Here is a 21,059-nt window from a genome sequence, read left to right on the forward strand (position 1 = left end):
CTCGCCATCAATCACCTTTTAAGGGGGATTGAAGTGGGTCGTACACCAGAAGTCACATACAGCGTATTTCTGCTGAGGGATGATGCAAGGAATGTGCGGTAATGGCCCCAACAGAAACAGATCTTGTGAAGGTGAATGCGCGGTGATGTGAGTGAATCCGCCGAACACCTCTAGGGGAATACACGGTAACGTTCGCAGTAGAAACAGTTCGGGTGACTATTTTGCGGGTGACACCGGAAGTTAGCCTACTCCAATACAGTGCGAGCATTCAAAATCTGACCTTGAAGCGCAGTCATGCCAGGTGATGTAATCTAAATCTGACCTGCTTGAATGTCACTAAAAAGTGTTTCTGCAATTTGGATCTCCTATGCACCGTGAGTTAATGTCTACCCCCTTTAGCAGGACCGAAGAAATGACCTAGTTGATGGTGACGCATATCAATAGTATCGGGAATAATGCTTAGTAATGTTTAGTACAAACATACTGTTTGGTGTAAGCTTAGGATAGGAGAGGAGGGAAATGGGTTAGAACTTTCAGGACTAACCTTGGTCCCTTTGCTAGCATACTGGGACAAGTGCTAGTCAAGGATGACTAGACCCTCCATACTTGCCTAGTGGGACAAGATTTATGTATATATGCTAGTGCTAGTCAAGTAGACCTCCTCATTGGTTTTCAGTCTAGGGTCTCGTTGACCTTCAGCTGTATAAAGCAAACAAGTTCAAATGCAGTAGTCTGTTTAATTAGGATGATGACTGGTGAACAGCATCAATCCCACAGGTCAAGTTCATATTAGATGTGCCTATTAGATATCTGGGAGAAGGGACATAACTGAAACAGCTAAGACACATTGGCAGAAGGTTCCACAGGGCACCATTTTTCGAATCATAGTGTACCATGCCATGCGATGGTGCTACATTAGCGACTTGTAGTCATGGGTGTTTCACTGGCTTGGCCAATAAAACCATGGGTATATATGACTTGGGGTGATTGCGTCATTGCAGCCATTAGCTGCATGCATGCATGCGCAGTGGCTATATGTGCAGTAGTTTTTTTGTAGTAGACCTATACGGTAATTGTTACAGTTGAGGCTCATTATTTTAGTAACCGTAACAGTACTGTACACTCTTCTAAGGGGTTTGGTCAGAGATGCCTTGTGTGTTTCCCACCACTCCACTGAATGGGAGTCACCCAGCCTGTTATGTTGTAGTATCATGCATTCCTCAGTCTTTGTGTGTCAGCTTTATATGTCTCAATATTTGAGTACACACCTGTGGGTCATGCTCCCCTCAGACCTACCATAAATTGCTACTTGTACTCCACCCATATACACAGAAACTGAAAGTATATGTAATCAAAAGAGAAATTATTGCAATTCTGAGTAAAGAAAAGGATGTGTTGACTTAAAGTTGAACTTGTAATGGTTTCCTTTGTGTGGTTATGTAAGTACTATATGCTCACCATAGGCTATTATAAAGTCCAAAGTTTTGAGATTTTTTTCTTCAAAATATCAAGAGCTGTCTTACGAACAATTGTACCAATACTAGGTTTATTTATACATTTAGCATGCCTATTCCAAATACGGTCATTACAATTCTGAAGAGAGTTAAGCCATTATTTTCACATACAGATGGTGATATTCTACCGGTTGAGGGTTCACTAACATTTCCGCAGGCTGATGATGATGATTTGGCAGTTGTTGATTTCTCAGTAATTAAGTTAAGTCATTGAGCTTCATGTAGTAGGCCGCCCTAATGATAATATCAAGCTCATACGACAGCGTTCAAGCTTTGACTTGCGTTTGGCGGACAGAATGGTGGAAACTTGAAAGTGAAAGATATCCTACTTAAAGGAACATTTTCTAGGGTGAAATTTTGTGTAGAAACTGAATCTGACATAAAAAATGCATAATTATCAACTTGAAAATTTTCCCCATAGCACTGTACAGGCATATTTCTGCCCGAAGTCCCCAAATTGGAGCAAAAATTGGAGCAAAAAAATAAGTCCTTCAAAATGGGGATACTCAGGGCTAAACAAAAAACATGTTGCTCTAGAGGGAGGCATTGGTAAGGGCAACATGTCTTTTCTTTAGCCTCAAACCTCCCAAGTTTGAAGGACTTATTTTTTTTGTAGAATCTGTGACGTTTTTCACGCTCTCAAAATCCTTAGTGGTGGGGGTAGCATTTTGCAAGTTATTTTATTTTCTGTAGATCTAGCTTACTTGTTTGTTATATCACCATTTAGCTAATGAAATACTGAGCAAATAAACACTTAAAGCATCCCTATAGCTCATACCATTGTGGAGATATGGCGTTTTCAAATTGAAAATGATGCGAATATTGTATAGTTTTCTAAATCAATTGTCACCCGAACCCTCAAGTTTCTACCCCTGCTACAAAAATAAAGAAATATATGGATCCCATTCAATGCTTTTAATATCACAATTGTACCTTTGTTACACAATTAGAATAGAAAATTAGGCACTATTTGATAGTTTTCATGTTCATATACTCACAGGAAATCTGCAAGTCAAAATTTGTGTCACCCCAAAATGGCCATTTTCGGAAAAAATAGAACCAAAAAATGATTTTTTTCTCAAAATCTATAAAAGATAGGGAGTTTTAAGTGCCAAAATCTGAAACTAGATGACATTTTACCCTTGGAAACATATAAACATTCAAGAATTTTGGTTCTTTTCAGCCCTAAATACTTTTTTCACATGCGTGTCTGCCAAACGTAAGTCAAATCTTGAATGCTGTCATACGCAGGTTGTTGAATTCAGTCACAGGCCTATGTCAAACTGCAAAATGTGTGAAAATAAAACCTACCGAAAGAATTCTGGCTGTACGCATTGATACATTATTTCTCCGTTTTCAAAGTGCACTAATATGGAGGGCATTTCCTTCATCTGCCATATTGATAACACCAATAGGCCTTGTTTTCTTCATGGTCAGAACTCTGATTATCATCAGGAGCTTCCTACAGGTTGTGACCAATAATTGTAACAGGCCTATATCCTGGTTCGAATGAATGGTGTTTTTCCACATTTCTGCTTAGTATAACCACAAAGTAACACTTACAAGGACTTATTTTTAGCTTTGCTCCTAAGTTGACCTTAGAAAAGAGAAGAAGAAAAAATGAGACAAAATCAAATACCATGACATATCCCCTCTGAAGTATGACCAAAGGGTGCGTTGGTGAATTCCACACATCCGATTTCCCCGATAAATATGCGGCAGTGAATTGCTACCCTGCCAGTGTTCGAATTTAGGAAAAATAAATGGTTGTCCCACGGACAACCAGATTACAGTATTTTTGGTTGTCCGGCGACTTTTTTAGTTGTCCCGGGCAACCGGACAACCAAAATTTCGAACGCTGCACCCTGCATTAATATCAAAGCAGCAGAAAAGACTGAGTTGACAGTGACACCAGAACACATAATTAATATTGGGAGGTGTCTTTACGCAAGGTGCGATTCCTGTACACAATCAGGTAGCAAATAATTTGACCTATATATTCTTTTCTATTGGCAATCAGGACTGTCCGGATTTGTGTGAATATACCCTCATGACTTTGCATTGTTTTTTCTACATTGCAAACCAAATAGTTAAAGGCAAACAAAAATTGGGCAACTTTTCATATTGGCATCACAACTTCCAGTAGTTTCTCCTCCTGTGGAAACCAATGGATCACCCTTGCACGGGTGTCAACTGCAGATGACCAAGTTACAAAGTTTCTTTAAAATTTCAAAAATATTGTACATTTTCATGAATCGGCATGGAATATTGATTAAAATGACTACAAACAAGCCTGGTGTTTGGTCAGTAGTTCTGGAGATAGCTCTTGATATTTTGAGAAAATATCTTATATTGAATTATGACTTTTTATGTTGAAGTCAATGGCTAGCATATAGAGCTTTAAGAGAAATATTGGCCGACTTGCGATTTGTGCTGAAATGTTGGCAGCCATATTGACATTGAGAATAACTGTGTCAGCTTCTAACGTGCAGGAAACATTGTAGAAGAAATCCTGGTTATACTAATTGTGTACATTGATTTCCTTCCTAGCACAAGTTGTAGGTCTACTGGAAATGGGCTAGTCCATTTGAAATCCATACACCCTGTATTGGAAGACTTAAGCTGAATCTTCCACATAGGGAGTTTGCTTTTCAAATTGAGTTAAATTTAAGTTATTCAGAATGCAATTTGGTGCCCCCTGGTCCCACTATCGGAGCCCTTAGCTTTGAGTGATACTAAAGTACTAAACTAAAGGACATTTTGTGAAGCTTTGTATGACACTTTTTCCGCCCATAGATAAAAGGATGGGAGAGAGGGACAAAGAGTGAATGGCAGTGAGACAGGAGTGTGAAAAAGTGAATAGAAGGGGGAAAAGGAGGGAGAGAGGATAGAAGAGTGCCAGATGATATGGAGGAAAGAAAGGGGAAAAAAGGTTCTAAATAGAATTAATGAGTGGGAGATGAGAGTTTGAGACGAGAAAACAGTGAAAAGAAAGAAAGAGAAAATGTAAAACATGTGAGTAGGCAGAGATGAAGCAAGCTTTGTACCACACTTGTTCATCCCCTTTGATTATCGGGGTGATGGATGATGGCCTGTTTAGATGTGATCAATTGACATATTTACCCCATTCAATAGGAAAAACAATCATATACACTTTATGTACAAGTGGTAATTTTCGCGTACAGAGTTTTTTTCATGAATGTTATTTTCGCCATTGCTCGGCCCTGCCCTATACCTATATAATATAGACACAATTAAATGTTGAGTTTGATGATTTTTTTTGATGATGACTTGTTTTTAATTTCTAGGCAAATGTGCAAATGAGTACAAATTAGCTTTGTGTAATTGAAATATTTCAAATGGGGTTACCTGATTGGCGACTCCCATTTGAAACCTACACCCCCTGTGTGAGAGATCATGGTCATATCTACTATATAGGGTGTATGTATTTCAACTGGAATAGCCAAATAGTCTCAATCCACCGGCATAGTTCATTGACCTCCATTTAACAACAACTGAAACATTGACTCTGATTGTGAAGCATGAGGTATTGTACCAAATCCATTCTAAGGTATTATATTCAGTGATTGCATAAATTTATAAGCATATTGGCATGATAAACTCTCTCGACTGCAGATCGTTCCAAGTTTCAATTTTTAAAAAAATTCAAAAATTTCAGAAGTGTAGATTTTCTTGACCATATTTAGAATCAGCATGAAAAATGCATTAGAATGAGTACTAACAAGCCTTGTATTGGTTCAGTGGTTCTTAAGATAGCTCTTGATATTTTGAGAAAATATCTCCAAACTTGTACTTTTTATCCTGCATGCAGAGCATTAAGGTAATATATTCAATGATTGCACAAGAACAGTGTGTTGATCTCACCCACTCAATCACTCTCACACAGATACACTCAACCAGCTTAACCTAGATATAGATTTATAGAAAACGCCCCGATTCCTCCATCCGTCATTCTCTCTATACGTACACTAGACAACTCCAGCCTTCCTGAGAGCACTAACGCAATTATCACACAAGTAATACATGGCCGTCTTTGCAATTGTAACACGGCACAAAAACAGGAAGACGTTCAGTTGAGATGGCTAAAGGCTTAAAACAAGATGGTGTACTCAAAACATTGACCAAAACGATTTTGTTCTCTGGCGTTGACGGGATTTTTCCCCTGCGAGGCTCCCGTCTGCTAACCATTGAATTGTGTACAAGTCTGTACATGTTTTGACACTCAAAGTACAAATGAGGAGTTAGCCTTTTATATGATGCAACTGATCATAGCTCATACGTAGGGTGTATTAAAGGTATTTTTACCTGATTTTTGATGGAAGGAGGCAGTTGCATTAGGGGACATAGTAAATATTGTGTGCTGAGGTTACCATGGTAACTGCATGACCTGTATTATAAGTAACGTTTTACACATAATGGTTCTTAAACATGAAAATGTGGCTTTGTGAAAAGGTTTTGAGCTAAAAATGAACAGAATGTCAATATTTCCACAACATATGTGACAAATCTCAGCAATTGTATTTGATATGAGTTTAAATGTTAATATTTGATTCGATAGAATATGGACCACAATGGCCTCATCCCAATGGCCTAGTTCAATAACCTCAATTAAATGACCTCAAGTTACAGAGTATGAGTTTTTGTACCCAAATTTTCAAATGTCATTCAATGAATGTACAAATGTATATGGGTTAAAGAACTGTGCCCTGATAGATGAGCATGTTTTGGATCACTAGAAGTGAAAATGGCCTTATTCCTAGAAGCAAAGTTCAGTGACCTCCATTTAGCCAATGTAGCTCAAAATATTTTGAAATCAGATTGTGTAGAGTTTCTGTAGCAAAGTAAACAAATTATACAATAACAGTCAAATTTTAATTTCACCTGATTCTACGCCACAAGTTATGAAATAATATTATTTTACAATTGTCAAGGTTTTCTGGTCGTTTTAAGCCATAGTCATGAGGTAAAATGAAGGAAAACTCAAAAATCTTGGCTGCTTCATTAACTTGTGATTTAATGTTTTTGCGTGGATGTTATCCTACAAACAGAATAAATTTAGCTTCCAATTACATGAAAGTTGGGACATGTGTAAATATTATGCCAAAATATCATGTTTGAAAATCCCCAATGTCATTCAATGAATGTAAAGAAATAAAGAATTGTGAGACTACAGATGAGTAGCAGGCACACACACACACAAAGGGTTTATGAGGTTCAAGAAACTCATCTTTATCTATCACAAAATAGGCCGGTGATAATGCAGGGGCCGAAGGGAGGTATTAGAGTACTGTCTGTGTCAATCTTAGCTAATGCAATGTACCAACCTGCTTTCATATCATCAAGAGTAGATATACTGGACGGGATGTGTGTGTGTGTAGGGTGGGGTGGTGTGTGGGGGTGGGGGTGGTGGTGATGAAGGGAGTTATTAGAGAAGTGTCTGTGTCAATCTGAACTAATGCAAGGTACCAACCTGCTTTCATATCATCAAGAGTAGACATACTGGACGGGATGTGTGTGTGGGGGTGTGTGTGGTGGGGTGGGGTGGGGTGGTGGTGATGAAGGGAGTTATTAGAGAAGTGTCTGTGTCAATCTGAACTAATGCAAGGTACCAACCTGCTTTCATATCATCAAGAGTAGACATACTGGAGGGGAGGTGTGTGTGGGTAGGGTGGGGTGGTGTGTGGGGGGGGGGGTGGTGGTGATGAAGGGAGTTATTAGAGAAGTGTCTGTGTCAATCTGAACTAATGCAAGGTACCAACCTGCTTTCATATCATCAAGAGTAGACATACTGGACGGATGTGTGTGTGTGGGGGTGGGGTGGGGTGGTGGTGATGAAGGGAGTTATTAGAGAAGTGTGTGTCAATCTGAACTAATGCAAGGTATCAACCTGCTTTCATATCATCAAGAGTAGACATACTGGATGGGATGTGTGTGTGTGTGGGGGAGGGGGTGGTGGTGGGTGATGAAGGGAGGTATTAGACAACTGTATGTGTCAATCTTGTCTAATGGAAGGTAGTAACCTGCTTTCACATCATCAAGAGTAGACATGCTGGATGGGATGTGTGTGGGTGGGGTGTGGGGGAGGGGGTGGTGGTGGGTGATGAAGGTATTAGAGAACTGTGATATAGTGGGATATCGTTCATGACTAACGCTGTACATCAGAACTACAATGTGAATGACTACTATCAGTTATTATGTTACATTGAGTTAACAATAGCCATACATTACAAGAGACAACACTGCATCAGACAAACAATACCTCCTTACTCTGTATCCCCCCTCTTCTCCATTCATTCTGATTGATTTATTCTTTGTATGTTTTTTTTCTCTTGTCTATTTTCAGTTGTGAATTCTCTGCTGAAGGGTGAAAATGTTGGAATAACACCCAGGAGAAGAGCAGTCAACAACAATCCCACATCACAGGCAAACAATGCTGTAAGTATGCTTATAATTAGTTGGTATAAGTATGCCTATGTTTGGTATTAAGTATGCCTTTATTTTGTAAGTTAAAAATAAAACATGGGTCCTTGCCAAATCTGGGCTCAGGCCACTCTGCCACTAGGGATGGGAGTGTAATATCAATTCTGTTATCATTGGAGAGCATCTGATTTAATTGTTACTGTCCTATGGGGGGAAATGAACTTGTGACACCCAGCTACCACAGTGAAGTAAGGCATTTTAAACTCTGGTGCATCGGTGGTCTTTGGATCACCAAATTCCTGTAAAGTGTGCTGAGGCTTTTTTTGTCTGTGCATATTGCGCTATAAATCATGGCGCTTTTTACATCTTGCCTGAATAGAGATGTCAGTTTGGAGATAGGATGTCAAGTGTAATTTGCAGTAATTTGCTCCTCACTCCTGTGCTCTCATCACTTGATGTCTGTTTTGACCCTTCAGTGGTTGTCATGGTAACATGAGATGCAAATGATTGGAATTGGAAGTGAAATGAAGCAGAAAACTGATGGAAATAACAAATTGGGAAGATTAGTGTATGATAAGAGTAAGGTCATTTGTTGAGTACAAACCAGGAGGAAAAATAATACTGAAATGTGCTCATTTTCGCCGCACATTTATTTTTTGCTGTGTTTCACTGGTCTGTTAATGCTCTGAGGTTGGAATGGACGTAACAACTCCAGGGAGTCTTCAAATATTTTGGTATACGGATGTGCCATACAGACTTTCGGATGCTGACTTTCTCTATAAGGCCCTACATGCTTTTGGCTCTTTTTGTAACCCATCAGTACCAAATGTTCACAAAAAGCACCCAAATTTGCTTGCTTATTGTGAAAAATTGGTATAATATACTAATGGACATAAAAATGTGTCTTTGTTTACACTAGAAATCCCATTATTTTCTGAACATTTTGGGACTATCAAAATCTCATCTTGGCTAAAATTTGAGATGACATGGCCCTCGACATATCCCTCCCATTCTAAACAAATAATACCTAATAGACAGCAAAATATGTTGAACAATATGTGACTTGGTTTTTCTAAGAAATTTAATTTAGTTTTGAAGAGATGTAACAGATTGAGCTATGAATTCAATCAATACTCACTATGGACCACAATAGCCTCATCCCAATGGCATAGTTCAATAACCTCTATTAAACAATCAGTGCAAAATTTGACCTCAAGTTACAGAGTATGAGTTTTAGTACCCAAATTTTCAAAGGTCATTCAATGAATGTACAAATGTATTGGGGTTAAAGAACTTTGTCCTGATAGATGAGCATGTTGTGGATCCTAGTGACTGGCTGGAGACTGGACCTTGTCTAGTAATATAGCAGTGCTTCATGGCCATTGATGAATTAATCAAATGAGAACAAACCATGCATCAGTGATGAGTCAATCGGCATTCACCCTCACAAAAACTAAGAATAGTACCGTTCTGACGCGAGTGTAGTCCCACTGGCTTGGAAGGTGAAAAAAAGTGTGAATTAGGGGTGGGAAGTTGCTTGTTCACAAGGTGCAATGTGCATGTTTCATAACAGAAAATATATGTCAAAGTCTATTAATTTGGCATCAAAAGCTTTAAAAAGTAGCCTCACTTTGCATTGTAAAAAACTTAGTCCTTATTTTCTCATATTTTTGGATCGAATTTTCGTCTTACCTTCACTAAATAGAATGTTGGAAATATTTGTTGATGAAATGCAGCCATTTGAGGAGTATGAATTTTTGTACACAACACACTCAAAAGTCATTCTTTTCATATAGAAGTGTATTGCAGTTTAAAAATTGACAGTTGTGCATGTTGAAATCATAGTGAGCCAATATATGAGAGAAAACTTTGTTCAAAAATATTATATTTACAAGTCTCTATTATACCGTAGGATGAAGAAGAAAGAGAAGCACTAGGCTGGTTTGTTTTTCAGCCCACGCAGTATCAATGAACTCCACATCTTGGCAAGGCAGAGAAACTGTCTGGTTACAATGAATTATATGAAATGGTACATGTATGATGATGGTGACAATGATGATAATATAGGTTAGCGGTAGTGGATGCTGATGTTGTTGATGACAATGACAAATCGATCATGATCATGATGATGGATGACAATGGTGATGATGATGCGATGACAATGTTTTTATTGGTAATGATGGCAATGTTGGTGATGGGAACCAAGGGAGAACAGTTACAGGACTGGGCCATTGATTGGTCATCCCAGATTTAATAATAAATAAATAAATAAGTAAATGATGGTGATGATGATATAGATGGATCATGATGATGGCAGATGATAACAACAAGGATGATGATGCAATAACTTATGTCATTGGTAATGATGATGGTGATAATGAGAATGGTGTTAGTGATGATGGTAATGATGGTGTTGGTGATGATGATAATGATGATGGATTGGTGGTATTGCTGATGATGGTGTTGGTGATGATAATGATGAAAATGATGGTGATAATGATGTTGGTGATGATGATAATGATGGTGTTGGTGAAGATAATGATGAAAATGATGGTGATGATGATAATGATGACAATCAGGGGTAGCATTAAGGCCCGAAAGTTGGGGGTTGTTTTCCCGTGTTTTTCACTCCCGAGCTTGCAGAAAATCCAAATACATGGGGTGAAAATTAAATCTTGGGGGTGAAAAATATTTTGCAGTGTAGTCAGGGGTAGGAGTAAGGTCCAAAAGTAGAGGGTCAGAGTTCACCCCCGAGCTTGCACATTCCCAATATATGGAGGGTGAAAAATTAATATTTTTTAAATTTAGGGGGTCATTCACCCCCGATCGAGGGTTAACGCTACCCCTGATGACAATGATGATGTATAGCATAACCAAAACATACACAAGTTGTTGATGACGAGAACAAGACTTTGGCTGTACTAAATTTAAATGACTACAGCAGGATGAGGGTTGTATACAGGCTAGGTTTTCCTGTCATCTATGTGTGGGACACAAAGCGAGAAAGATATTATGTCCAAGGTTTGGTGCAAGAAAGGCCTTAAGGCCTTACTGCAATAGCTGCCCTATAGAAAATTTGTCAATATCTGCATTCTCCATTGTACATATGACACTGGGCAGCTATTGCAGATAGCTTTAACTCTTTCCACGCGGGTGTCGACTGCAGACGACAAGTTAACAAAAAAATTTTAAAAACTCAAAAATTTCTGAATTGTAAATTTTCATGACCATATTTGGAATCAGCATGAAAAATGCATTAAAATGAGTATAAACAAGCCTAGTATTGGTTCAGTGGTTCTTAAGATAGCTCTTGATATTTTGACAAAATATCTCAAAAAATTGGACTTTTTATGTTGAAACTTACGGCTAGCACGCAGAGCATTAAATATCAGCTTAGTGAGAGTACACAGTATGGTGGGAAGAAAACTGTGTTTTGGGACATTGTAATGTTGATGCCTTCAATTAGGGCAATGTCTTCTAGTAGCTGAATACACTAGCCAGCCAGCCAGCCGGTCCGCCGGCACAGATATATCTAAAATATCAAAGTAATATAGTATGTAAACAGAGCAGTCTGAGTGTTGACCAAATTCTATTTAGGTCATCTCCACTGAGCAACGGAAGCGTACGTGCATATTATGATGAATGTATTGATGTTTTCTGGGTTAGACCAAGATGATATTAATTATCTGGAGCAATCGTAGTGTTTGTAGTGAATTCTACGGCTTCAACATATTTCATAATATTTTATGGATGGTTGCCAATAGCAACTACTTCATAATGATAATTGTTGAGATGGAAAGTGGTGAGAATGATGGCCTGATGATTTGAGGTCAGTACAATCAGAGATGTATCCTGGTGTAGAATTGGATGTGGATAGACACAAAGTTATTATACCTTGTCTTGTACTGCACAATCTGATGATTGAGGTCAACACAACATTTGTCTCTACCAGTATTACTGTTGAGATCTGCTATCTACTGAAGATAACATCTTTGAGATCTGCTATCCACTGAATATATTCAAACATCTTTGAGATCTGCTATCTACTGAAGATAACATCTTTGAGATCTGCTATCTACTGAAGATAACATCTTTGAGATCTGCTATCTACTGAAGATAACATCTTTGAGATCTACTATCTACTGAAGATAGCATCTTTGAGATCTGCTATCTACTGAAGATAACATCTTTGAGATTTGCTATCTGCTGAAGATAACATCTTTGAGATTTGCTATCTGCTGAAGATAACATCTTTGAGATTTGCTATCTACTGAAGATAGCATCTTTAAAATCTGCTATCTACTGAAGATAACATCTTTGAGATCTGCTATACACTGAATATATTCAAACATCTTTGAGATATGCTATCTACTGAAGATAGCATCTTTGAGATCTGCTATCTACTGAAGATAACATCTTTGAAATCACTATCTACTGAAGATAGCATCTTTGAGATATGCTATCTACTGAAGATAGCATCTTTGAGATCTGCTATCTACTGAAGGTAACATCTTTGAGATCTGCTATCTACTGAAGATAGCATCTTTAAGAGCTGCTATCTACTGAAGATAACATCTTTGAGATCTGCTATCTACTGAAGATAACGTCTTTGAGATCTGCTATCTACTGAAGATTTTTTTTCATTTTTCAGTGAATTGTACATGATTCAAAACTACTAAGATGATGTGAGTTAATTTGAGAATAATTATATTCTAGTCCACTTTTCAGGTAACAACAGGGTAAAATAAGTAAAGGGGGGTAAAAGTTCACTTTTTACATGCAAGGGATCTATTTGGGGGAAAAGGTCCACATTTTTTTAACTCCACACCCAAAAATACTTGATAGAGGCTCTATGATACAGGCCTGTGTCTACATGAAATAGTGTAAATTGCGTAATTTAAAGTATATTTGAGATGTAGACTATTAATACTCACACTACGTGGCAAGCTATTTATATTGCCAATCAATTGAAAATTGCTTCTTGATCATGACTAAATCAAGATATCTGGCATTTAATGAAAGTGTTTTATTGCTTGACATTTCAAGGCTAGTGAATATGGTAATGAGAGAGAGAGAGAGAGAGAGAGAGAGGTTATTTTTACATCTTCTTTTGATGGATGTTTTTTTCTGCTAATCTAAGTGGTAGTTATTTATACATATATTCTTGTTTATCACAGGCATGTATGCAATTTATATTATCTGATTTAAAGTGTGGATATGCTGTGCTATGTATAGAAGACGATACAGCAGTATCAGTGAGAAATCAATCAGAGCGGGATTCTCCTGAAATCAGTTTGAACAAGACTCACGGTAGTTTATCTATTTATTTCCAAACTCATGGTAGTTTATCATTTCCAAGGCAGGAAAATGTATAGAGGTTATCCACATTATTCATGTGTGACCTCTAACAAAAAGCACTGGTAGATCTGGTAGTATTCCTCATTCAAACCAATTTAATGACGACATCTGAGTTACTTGCAAGACTTTGGCGGGCTATTTTGAAAGAGTCATGGTTGCACATGCAGGTACTTCTTTTGAAAATCCTAAACAAGGTATAGCAGTCCCTGATAGGAGATGCAGCTTTTAGAACACAGATAACCTCTATTGGAGGTTAAAATCATTTTAGTTGCTGAGTTTGGAAAGTGACCCATTTCTTGCATTCTGTATCTTTTTTGGTCAAAGATCTTGGTGACTATCTTTTTTGTGGATAACACTGTTACAAGACCTATCCAAGCCACAAGCAACACAGCATGTTATTATTTTAAGCATTAGGGTGTACTGTGGAGATATATACCCATAATAGCTGGATATCATAGCAGTATTAAGTATGTAGTGTGTTGAACAATTTACAGTACACTGAGTACAGGGCCTATTTCTCAGTTTTAAACAGCTTTACATGAATCCTATGGAGAAAATATTTTCCAGGTATTTGTAAATTTGCAGTTCGTGCATTAGACGCATCAACATCTCTGTGATTTTCGCTATTTTTATAACAAAATTGCCACTAAAAATGTTGGAAAATGCAAGCAAATATAAATGCATCCACCCGCAAGAAGAATAAACGTGTCCGAAAACACTGCGCCGTGCACTATGCGGAGTGCGCTACCGCAATTATACAATATTTATGCACGGCTAGTAATTTACTAACGTGTGCTCTGATTGGTTCTCACTATCTAGGAGTGTATGAAATGCCCATAATAGCTGGATATCATAGCAGTATTAAGTATGTAGTGTGTTGAGCAATTTACAGTACCGAATAGGGCAGTATTAACTCTCTCTGGAATTTGGGTGCGCCAAATGAAGCATTTGCACCCAAAATTGGCCCAATTTTGGTTCAGCAATTCCCCAAATTGACTAATTGTAATGTAACATTGCAAATTTGTGCGCGCCAAATATAGTTTTCACTGGGCCAAAATTGAGCCATACAGCCTCTGACTAAACACTGGTATAGGGCCTATTTCTCAGTTTTAAACAGCTTTACATGAATCCTATGGAGAAATTTGATGTTAAAATCGCAAAAATAAAAGTCACACAAAAATTTCCTCCTAGAACAACCAAATGAAGTGTTTTCATTCAAATCCTGTGACATCTTGAGATAACATGTTGAGTACACCTATAGCGACGCCCGGCAACCTTTGTGCACACCTATGGTGATGCCTGGCAACCTTTGCACTTTAAGAGAGAGATTGGAAGCCAACTGCTGAGTACCATATATATGAAGAGCTTTGTTTCAAAACCCCTTACATCCACTTGCCCATTTTTGAAAACACATCAAAAAATCATCAAATAAATCACTGACATATGTGGGATTGCATCAAAAGCAGTTTTTGGCGGGATGCCTGGGTAGAATGAGCATCCCGCCAAAAACTGCTTTTGTTGAAAAACACCTTATATCAGTGATTATTTTGATGATTTTTTGATGTATTCTCAAAATTGGGCAAGTGGATGTAAGGGGTTTTGAAACAAAGCTCTTCATATATATTTTTTTTTCTTCTCTTTGCCATTGGGAATATTAGTAAAGAATAGCTTTATCAAATGAAGGAGAAACAAGAGTACTGCATAAGGAACACACAAAATGTTTAACTTACTCAAATTTAAAAATCATACCAAAAGTATTCTTCTTGTCTCAAGGATTCAGAAGTAGTTTTGACATATCTGTAGGGATCTCAGTCGTCAACCTGAATGATGTCCAAATGAGGGTGTGAGTCTAGTATAGGGCAGTCAGACTACTGATGTTTCTTCTGGTTACTGAATTAACATGTTTTTTCTGATTACTGATAAAGTGATTTAACATGTGTTTTCTGATAACTGAATTACATGTTTCTTCTGATTACTGAATTAACATGTTTCTTCTAATTACTGAATTAACATGTTTCTTCTGATTACTGAATTAACATGTTTCTTTGGATTACTGAATTAACATGTTTCTTCTGGTTACGTAATTAACATGTTTCTTCTGATTACTGAATTAACATGTTTCTTCTGATTACTGAATTAACATGTTTCTTCTGATTACTGAATTAACATGTTTCTTCTGATTACTGAATTAACATGTTTCTTCTGATTACTGAATTAACATGTTTCTTCTGATTACTGAATTAACATGTTTCTTCTGATTACTGAATTAACATGTTTCTTCTGATTACTGAATTAACATGTTTCTTCTGATAACTGAATTAACATGTTTCTTCTGATTACTGAGTTAACATGTTTCTTCTGATTACTGAATTAACATGTTTCTTTGGATTACTGAATTAACATGTTTCTTCTGATTACTGAATTAACATGTTTCTTCTGGTTAACTGAATTAACATGTTTCTTCTGATTACTGAATTAACATGTTTCTTCTGGTTAACTGAATTAACATGTTTCTTCTGATTACTGAATTAACATGTTTCTTCTGATTACTGAATTAACATGTTTCTTCTGATTACTGAATTAACATGTTTCTTCTGATTACTGAATTAACTTGTTTCTTCTGATTACTGAATTAACTTGTTTCTTCCGCTTCTGAATAAACATGTTTCTTCTGATTACTGAATTAACATGTTTTTTCTGATTACTAAATTAACTTGTTTCTTCTGATTAGTAAATTAACATGTTTCTTCTGATTACTGAATTAAAATGTTTCTTCTGATTACTGAATTAACATGTTACTGAATTAACATGTTTCTTCTGATAATTGAATTAACATGTTTCTTCTGATTACTGAATTAACATGTTTCTTCTGATTACTAAATTAACATGTTTCTTCTGATGACTGAATTAACATGTTTCTTCTGATTACTGAATTAACATGTTTCTTCTGATAACTGAATTAACATGTTTCTTCTGATTACTGAATTAACATGTTTCTTCTGATTACTGAATTATCATGTTTCTTCCGATTCTGAATAAACATGTTTCTTCTAATTACTGAATTAACATGTTTTTTCTGATTACTAAATTAACATGTTTCTTCTGATTACTGAATTAAAATGTTTCTTCTGATTACTGAATTAACATGTTACTGAATTAACATGTTTCTTCTGATAATTGAATTATCATGTTTCTTTTGATTACTGAATTAGCATTAGGGTGGTTCTTAATTTTCAAAAGTCTGAAATACCTTGCTCCCACCCCTTCAAATGGTGATCCTGGATGAAAAACTTATTCTCTGAAATTTTCAGAAATTTTGAACATGATTTAGAGGTAGCTCAAGAGCCCTCAATGTGGCCGCGATTTGGCCGAAATATAGTCGCCGGACATTTTTTAGCAAGTTTGCAAGGGTCTATTTTCAAAATCATGTGTTTCTTGATACTCAGTCTTTGTAATTGCATTAACAATAACTAGTTTAACATACAAATAGCAATAGATTTCTTGTATTTACATCCATTGTGATTATAAACCAGACCAAAAATGGCATTTCGTGCCACGCAATGCTAAAATACTGCCCGTCAGCATTTTTGGGCAATTTTGAGGGCCACTAGTTTTAAAAAAGAGAATATCATGATGCTCAAAACTTTGTAATTGCATTTACATTAACTACTTAAACATATAAATAACATAAAATATCTAGTATTGTCATTCATTATTGTTTTAAACTTAACCAAATATAGTACTTTGTGACATGAATACCCCGAAAATACTGTGTATCGGCCATTTTGGGCAATTTTATAAGGGTCTATTTTCAAAACACAGTGTCTCTTGGTACTGAATCTTTGTGATTGCATTAACATTAAGTAGTTTAACACATATATAGCATTAGATACCTTGTTTTTACTTCCATTATTGTTTTAAAATCAACCAAATATGGTACATTGTGCCATTTGACCCCAAAATACTGCGTGTCAATCGGCCATTTCGAGCAATTTTACAAGGGTCTACTTTCAAAACACAGTGTCTCCTGATACTAAATCTTTGTATTTGCATTTACAGTAACTAGTTGAACACATATTATAGTACTAGATGTCTTGTATTTACTTCTAGTTTTAAGATCAACCAAATATGATTTTTTGTGCCATGGCCCAAAAACTGTTTGTCAGTAATAGCCATTTTGATGAGCTTTACATAATGGGGCCTATTTTCAAAACAGTGTGTCTCTTGATAATAAATCTTTGTAATTGCATTAGCAGCAACTTGTTCAACATATTTATAACAAAAGATTCCCCTTAGTTGCTTCCATTAAACTAAGAATCTGCCAAGGTTGACTAGCAAACTGGTGCCGATGCTCAGATACAACCTTGAAGCAGGAGCTGCAGCTGGACTTCATTGTCAGATTGTGTGCTCTATGTGTTTGTAAAAACATGATGGTTGCTGTCTTCATAAGCCTGCAATTAGCTGGATATCATTATGTGGAGCACAGGCTGCTAGGGGTGCAGTGCTTAGAGCCATGCACAGAAAATAGGAAAAACTCCTGAATGCCTTTCTCCTCATACATGTCATAGTGTGTCAGTTTGAATTTTTGCCCTTGGAACATCCAATGAGTAAAATGATCTTGGCCATCGAATGTGCGTGATTCAAGGGACCCGGTTTCATGAAGTAGGTATCATGAGGGGGAAAGCCTGCAAGGAAGATGATAGAGAGCTCAAGTAACTCGCGGTGATGAGGGGTAATAACCTTTGTAAGCATGGTAAGAGGGCCTAGGGAATGACAATAAAAAAGCTCTCCAGTGCCTAGAACTTACCTGTAAACATGGTAAACATACAACCTATCTATCGCAACGACCACAACAATTAATAAAATTAGAATTAGAATAAAACAGCAATGGCAGTCAATACAACTTTACAAGGCATATTTTGTTAAAAAATATGTGGAACTGTTTCTCTCAATGCAATTACAAACATTTAATATCAAGAGACACTCTGTTTTGAAAATAGGCCCATGTAAAATTGCTCAAAATGAATGGCCAACTGACACGCAATGTCACAAAGTACATGTACCACATTTGAAAACACTAATGGAAGGAAATACAAGACATCTATAATATGTGTTCAACTAGTTACTGTAAATGCAAATACAAAGATTTAGTATCAGGAGACACTGTGTTTTGAAAATAGACCCTTGTAAAATTGCACAAAATGGCCGACTGAGCTGACACACATTATTTCGGGGTCAAATGGCACAAAGTACCATATTTGGTTGATCTTCAAACAATAATGGAAGTAATAACAAGACATCTAGAGCTATATAATGTGTAAAACTACTTATTGTTAATGCAATTACAAAGATTCAGTACCAAGAGACACTGCGTTTTGAAAATAGACCCTTGTAAAATTGCCCTAAATAGCCGATACATAGTATTTTTGGGGTATTCATGTCACAAAGTACTATATTTGGTTAAGTTTAAAACAATAATGAATGACAATACAAGATATTTTTTGTGTTTATATGTTTAAGTAGTTAAATGTTAATGCAATTACAAAGTTTTGAGCATCATGATATTCTCTTTTTTTAAACTAGTGGCCCTCAAAATTGCCCAAAAAGGCTGACGGGCAGTATTTTAGCATTGCGTGGTAAGAAATGCCATTTTTGGTCTAGTTTATAATCACAATGGATGTAAATACAAGACATCTTTTGCTATTGGTATGTTAAACTAGTTATTGTTAATGCAATTACAAAGACTGGGTATCAAGAAACACTTTATTTTGAAAATAGACCCTTGTAAACTTGCTCAAAAATGTCCGACAACTAAAATTTGGCTAAGTCGCGGCCATATTGCGGGCTCTTGAGCTACCTCTAAATCATATTCAATATTTCTGAAAATTTCAGAGAATAAGTTTTTCATCCAGGATCACCATTTGAAGGGGTGGGAGCAAGGTATTTCAGACTTTTGAAAATTAAGAACCACCCTAATTAGCATGTTTCTTCTGATTACTTAATTAACATGTTTCTTCTGATTACTGAATTAACACGTTTCTTCTGATTACTAAATTAACATGTTTCTTATGATTACTGAATTAACATTTTTCTTCTGGTTCTATTCGTTCCACAGACCTCCTTTTCAAGACCTGTTCCAAGAAGCCACAGTCCCAGTCATGCCTCAACACAGCAAAATCAGGGAACCAGCAAAACAAAAAATGAGCAGACTACCAGTAGTGGAGGTAGCAAGAAGTCCAAGCGTTCCAAATTAAGTGACGTACCGGAACAAGAGGAGAAAGAGAAGAAGGAAAAACCTGAGAAAGAGACCAAAGGTAGGTCAAAGGTCAACACCTGAGCTACGACTGAACCCCTGAACCTTCAGATGAGTCTGATGTACTAGCTGTCCTGAAGATTTATGTTTGTTTGTTTGTTTGTTTGTTTGTAAATCTTGTTGTTTGTAAGTGGTTGGCACGTCTTGCCAACATATGTGGGGGGGGGGGTTCTTTGTAAGCACTAGCAAATGAGGACACATACATGTATAATAAGACATCTCGGCGTAACAACAGACATCCTGGGCAGACCCAGCAACAGTGGACGTCCATCAGGTTCGTAAACGTGTTTTTACATCCTTGTTATGCGCCTGTCAATTGCAGTCCCCGCCCCCCGGGACCGTGGTACTTGCCCAGGGATGTACAAGAAAATATTGCAGGGACTGCAACTGACAGCCGCATTAGCGGTGCTTACATTTAGGGGTGTGTGTGATTTTGTTTGTGGATCTGTTGCTTGTATTATCTCTTGTATTTGAAACTACGATGCACTCTTATCATCATGTAACAACAGAAATTGAGCACTTGAGCAAAATCAGAAAAAAAATTGGGAATATTTACATCTTACGTCTCAAGTGCAATGAAATTTTGCACCAACAACACCAACTCATTTTGATCGCAGGTGTTGCTGAATCCAGAAAGCACTTATCGTATTATACACATATTGAATAGACACATATTAAGTGCCGGGAACCAGGTCACATGTTATCGCGATCCTGTGTCAATGATTTGTTAAATTTAGGTCCTTTATTGGGGCGCCCGCTACGGCAGCGCCCCACTATTAGCTTGACTTTGCAAATTGCTGCAAATTTTGGTTTTTCTAGATTTATTTTGTACAAGATTTCATGATTCGATTCTACTTCTGTTTTCTACTCCTGATTCTGTGGATAAAATGTACATTTTATATTAGTACTAGTCTATTAGGCCAAATAAAAAAAATAAACATGTTTCACGTCCCCTCCCGCTTCCTTTTTTGAGGTTTCCTCAAATATTTTTTTATTTTTTGAAATTCAGTTATAAATTTTCAAAAAACATGTCTAGGAATTTGGGATGCTTTCTATAGCCTTGATAAGATACAACAAACATTTTAGGAAGGTTTTGTGATCATTAGAGGGGGTGTAACTCTCAGAACAACAAATAAAAAGTGCCTCCTCCTTTTTCCAGGCATTATTGTACACGCTAAAACAGCTCCAAGTATGGGTATTTACACCAATTTTGCGATAAAAAATAGAAAATAAAAAGCCCCCTCTTCCTCCTTTTTTTCTAAAACCCGGACGTGAAACATGTTTTATTTTTTACTTGGCCTTATTAACCATGATATAGATTGATTGCAGTGCAGGTGTTATGGCATGGTAATTGGTTGGCCTCATTCATTGTTAATAGCCATGCATTGGGCTAGTCAATCCATACACCCCCTATGGAAGACATTACCTTAATC

The 21,059-nt window shown here is 36.9% G+C and overlaps 1 protein-coding gene across 1 annotated transcript in view; it reads left to right on the plus strand.

Moving 5' to 3' along the window:
* The window catches only part of LOC140162061 (uncharacterized), a 123,467-nt gene that overhangs the window by 30,242 nt on the left and 72,166 nt on the right, over window positions 1-21,059 (plus strand). The window contains exons 2-3 of the mRNA XM_072185351.1: window positions 7,879-7,970; window positions 19,429-19,627. Of these exons, the coding sequence (XP_072041452.1) occupies window positions 7,879-7,970; window positions 19,429-19,627 (291 nt within the window). The remainder of the gene's footprint in view (window positions 1-7,878; window positions 7,971-19,428; window positions 19,628-21,059) is intronic.

The sequence above is a fragment of the Amphiura filiformis genome, chromosome 10, assembly GCF_039555335.1.
Source record: "Amphiura filiformis chromosome 10, Afil_fr2py, whole genome shotgun sequence".
NCBI lineage: Eukaryota > Metazoa > Echinodermata > Ophiuroidea > Amphilepidida > Amphiuridae > Amphiura > Amphiura filiformis.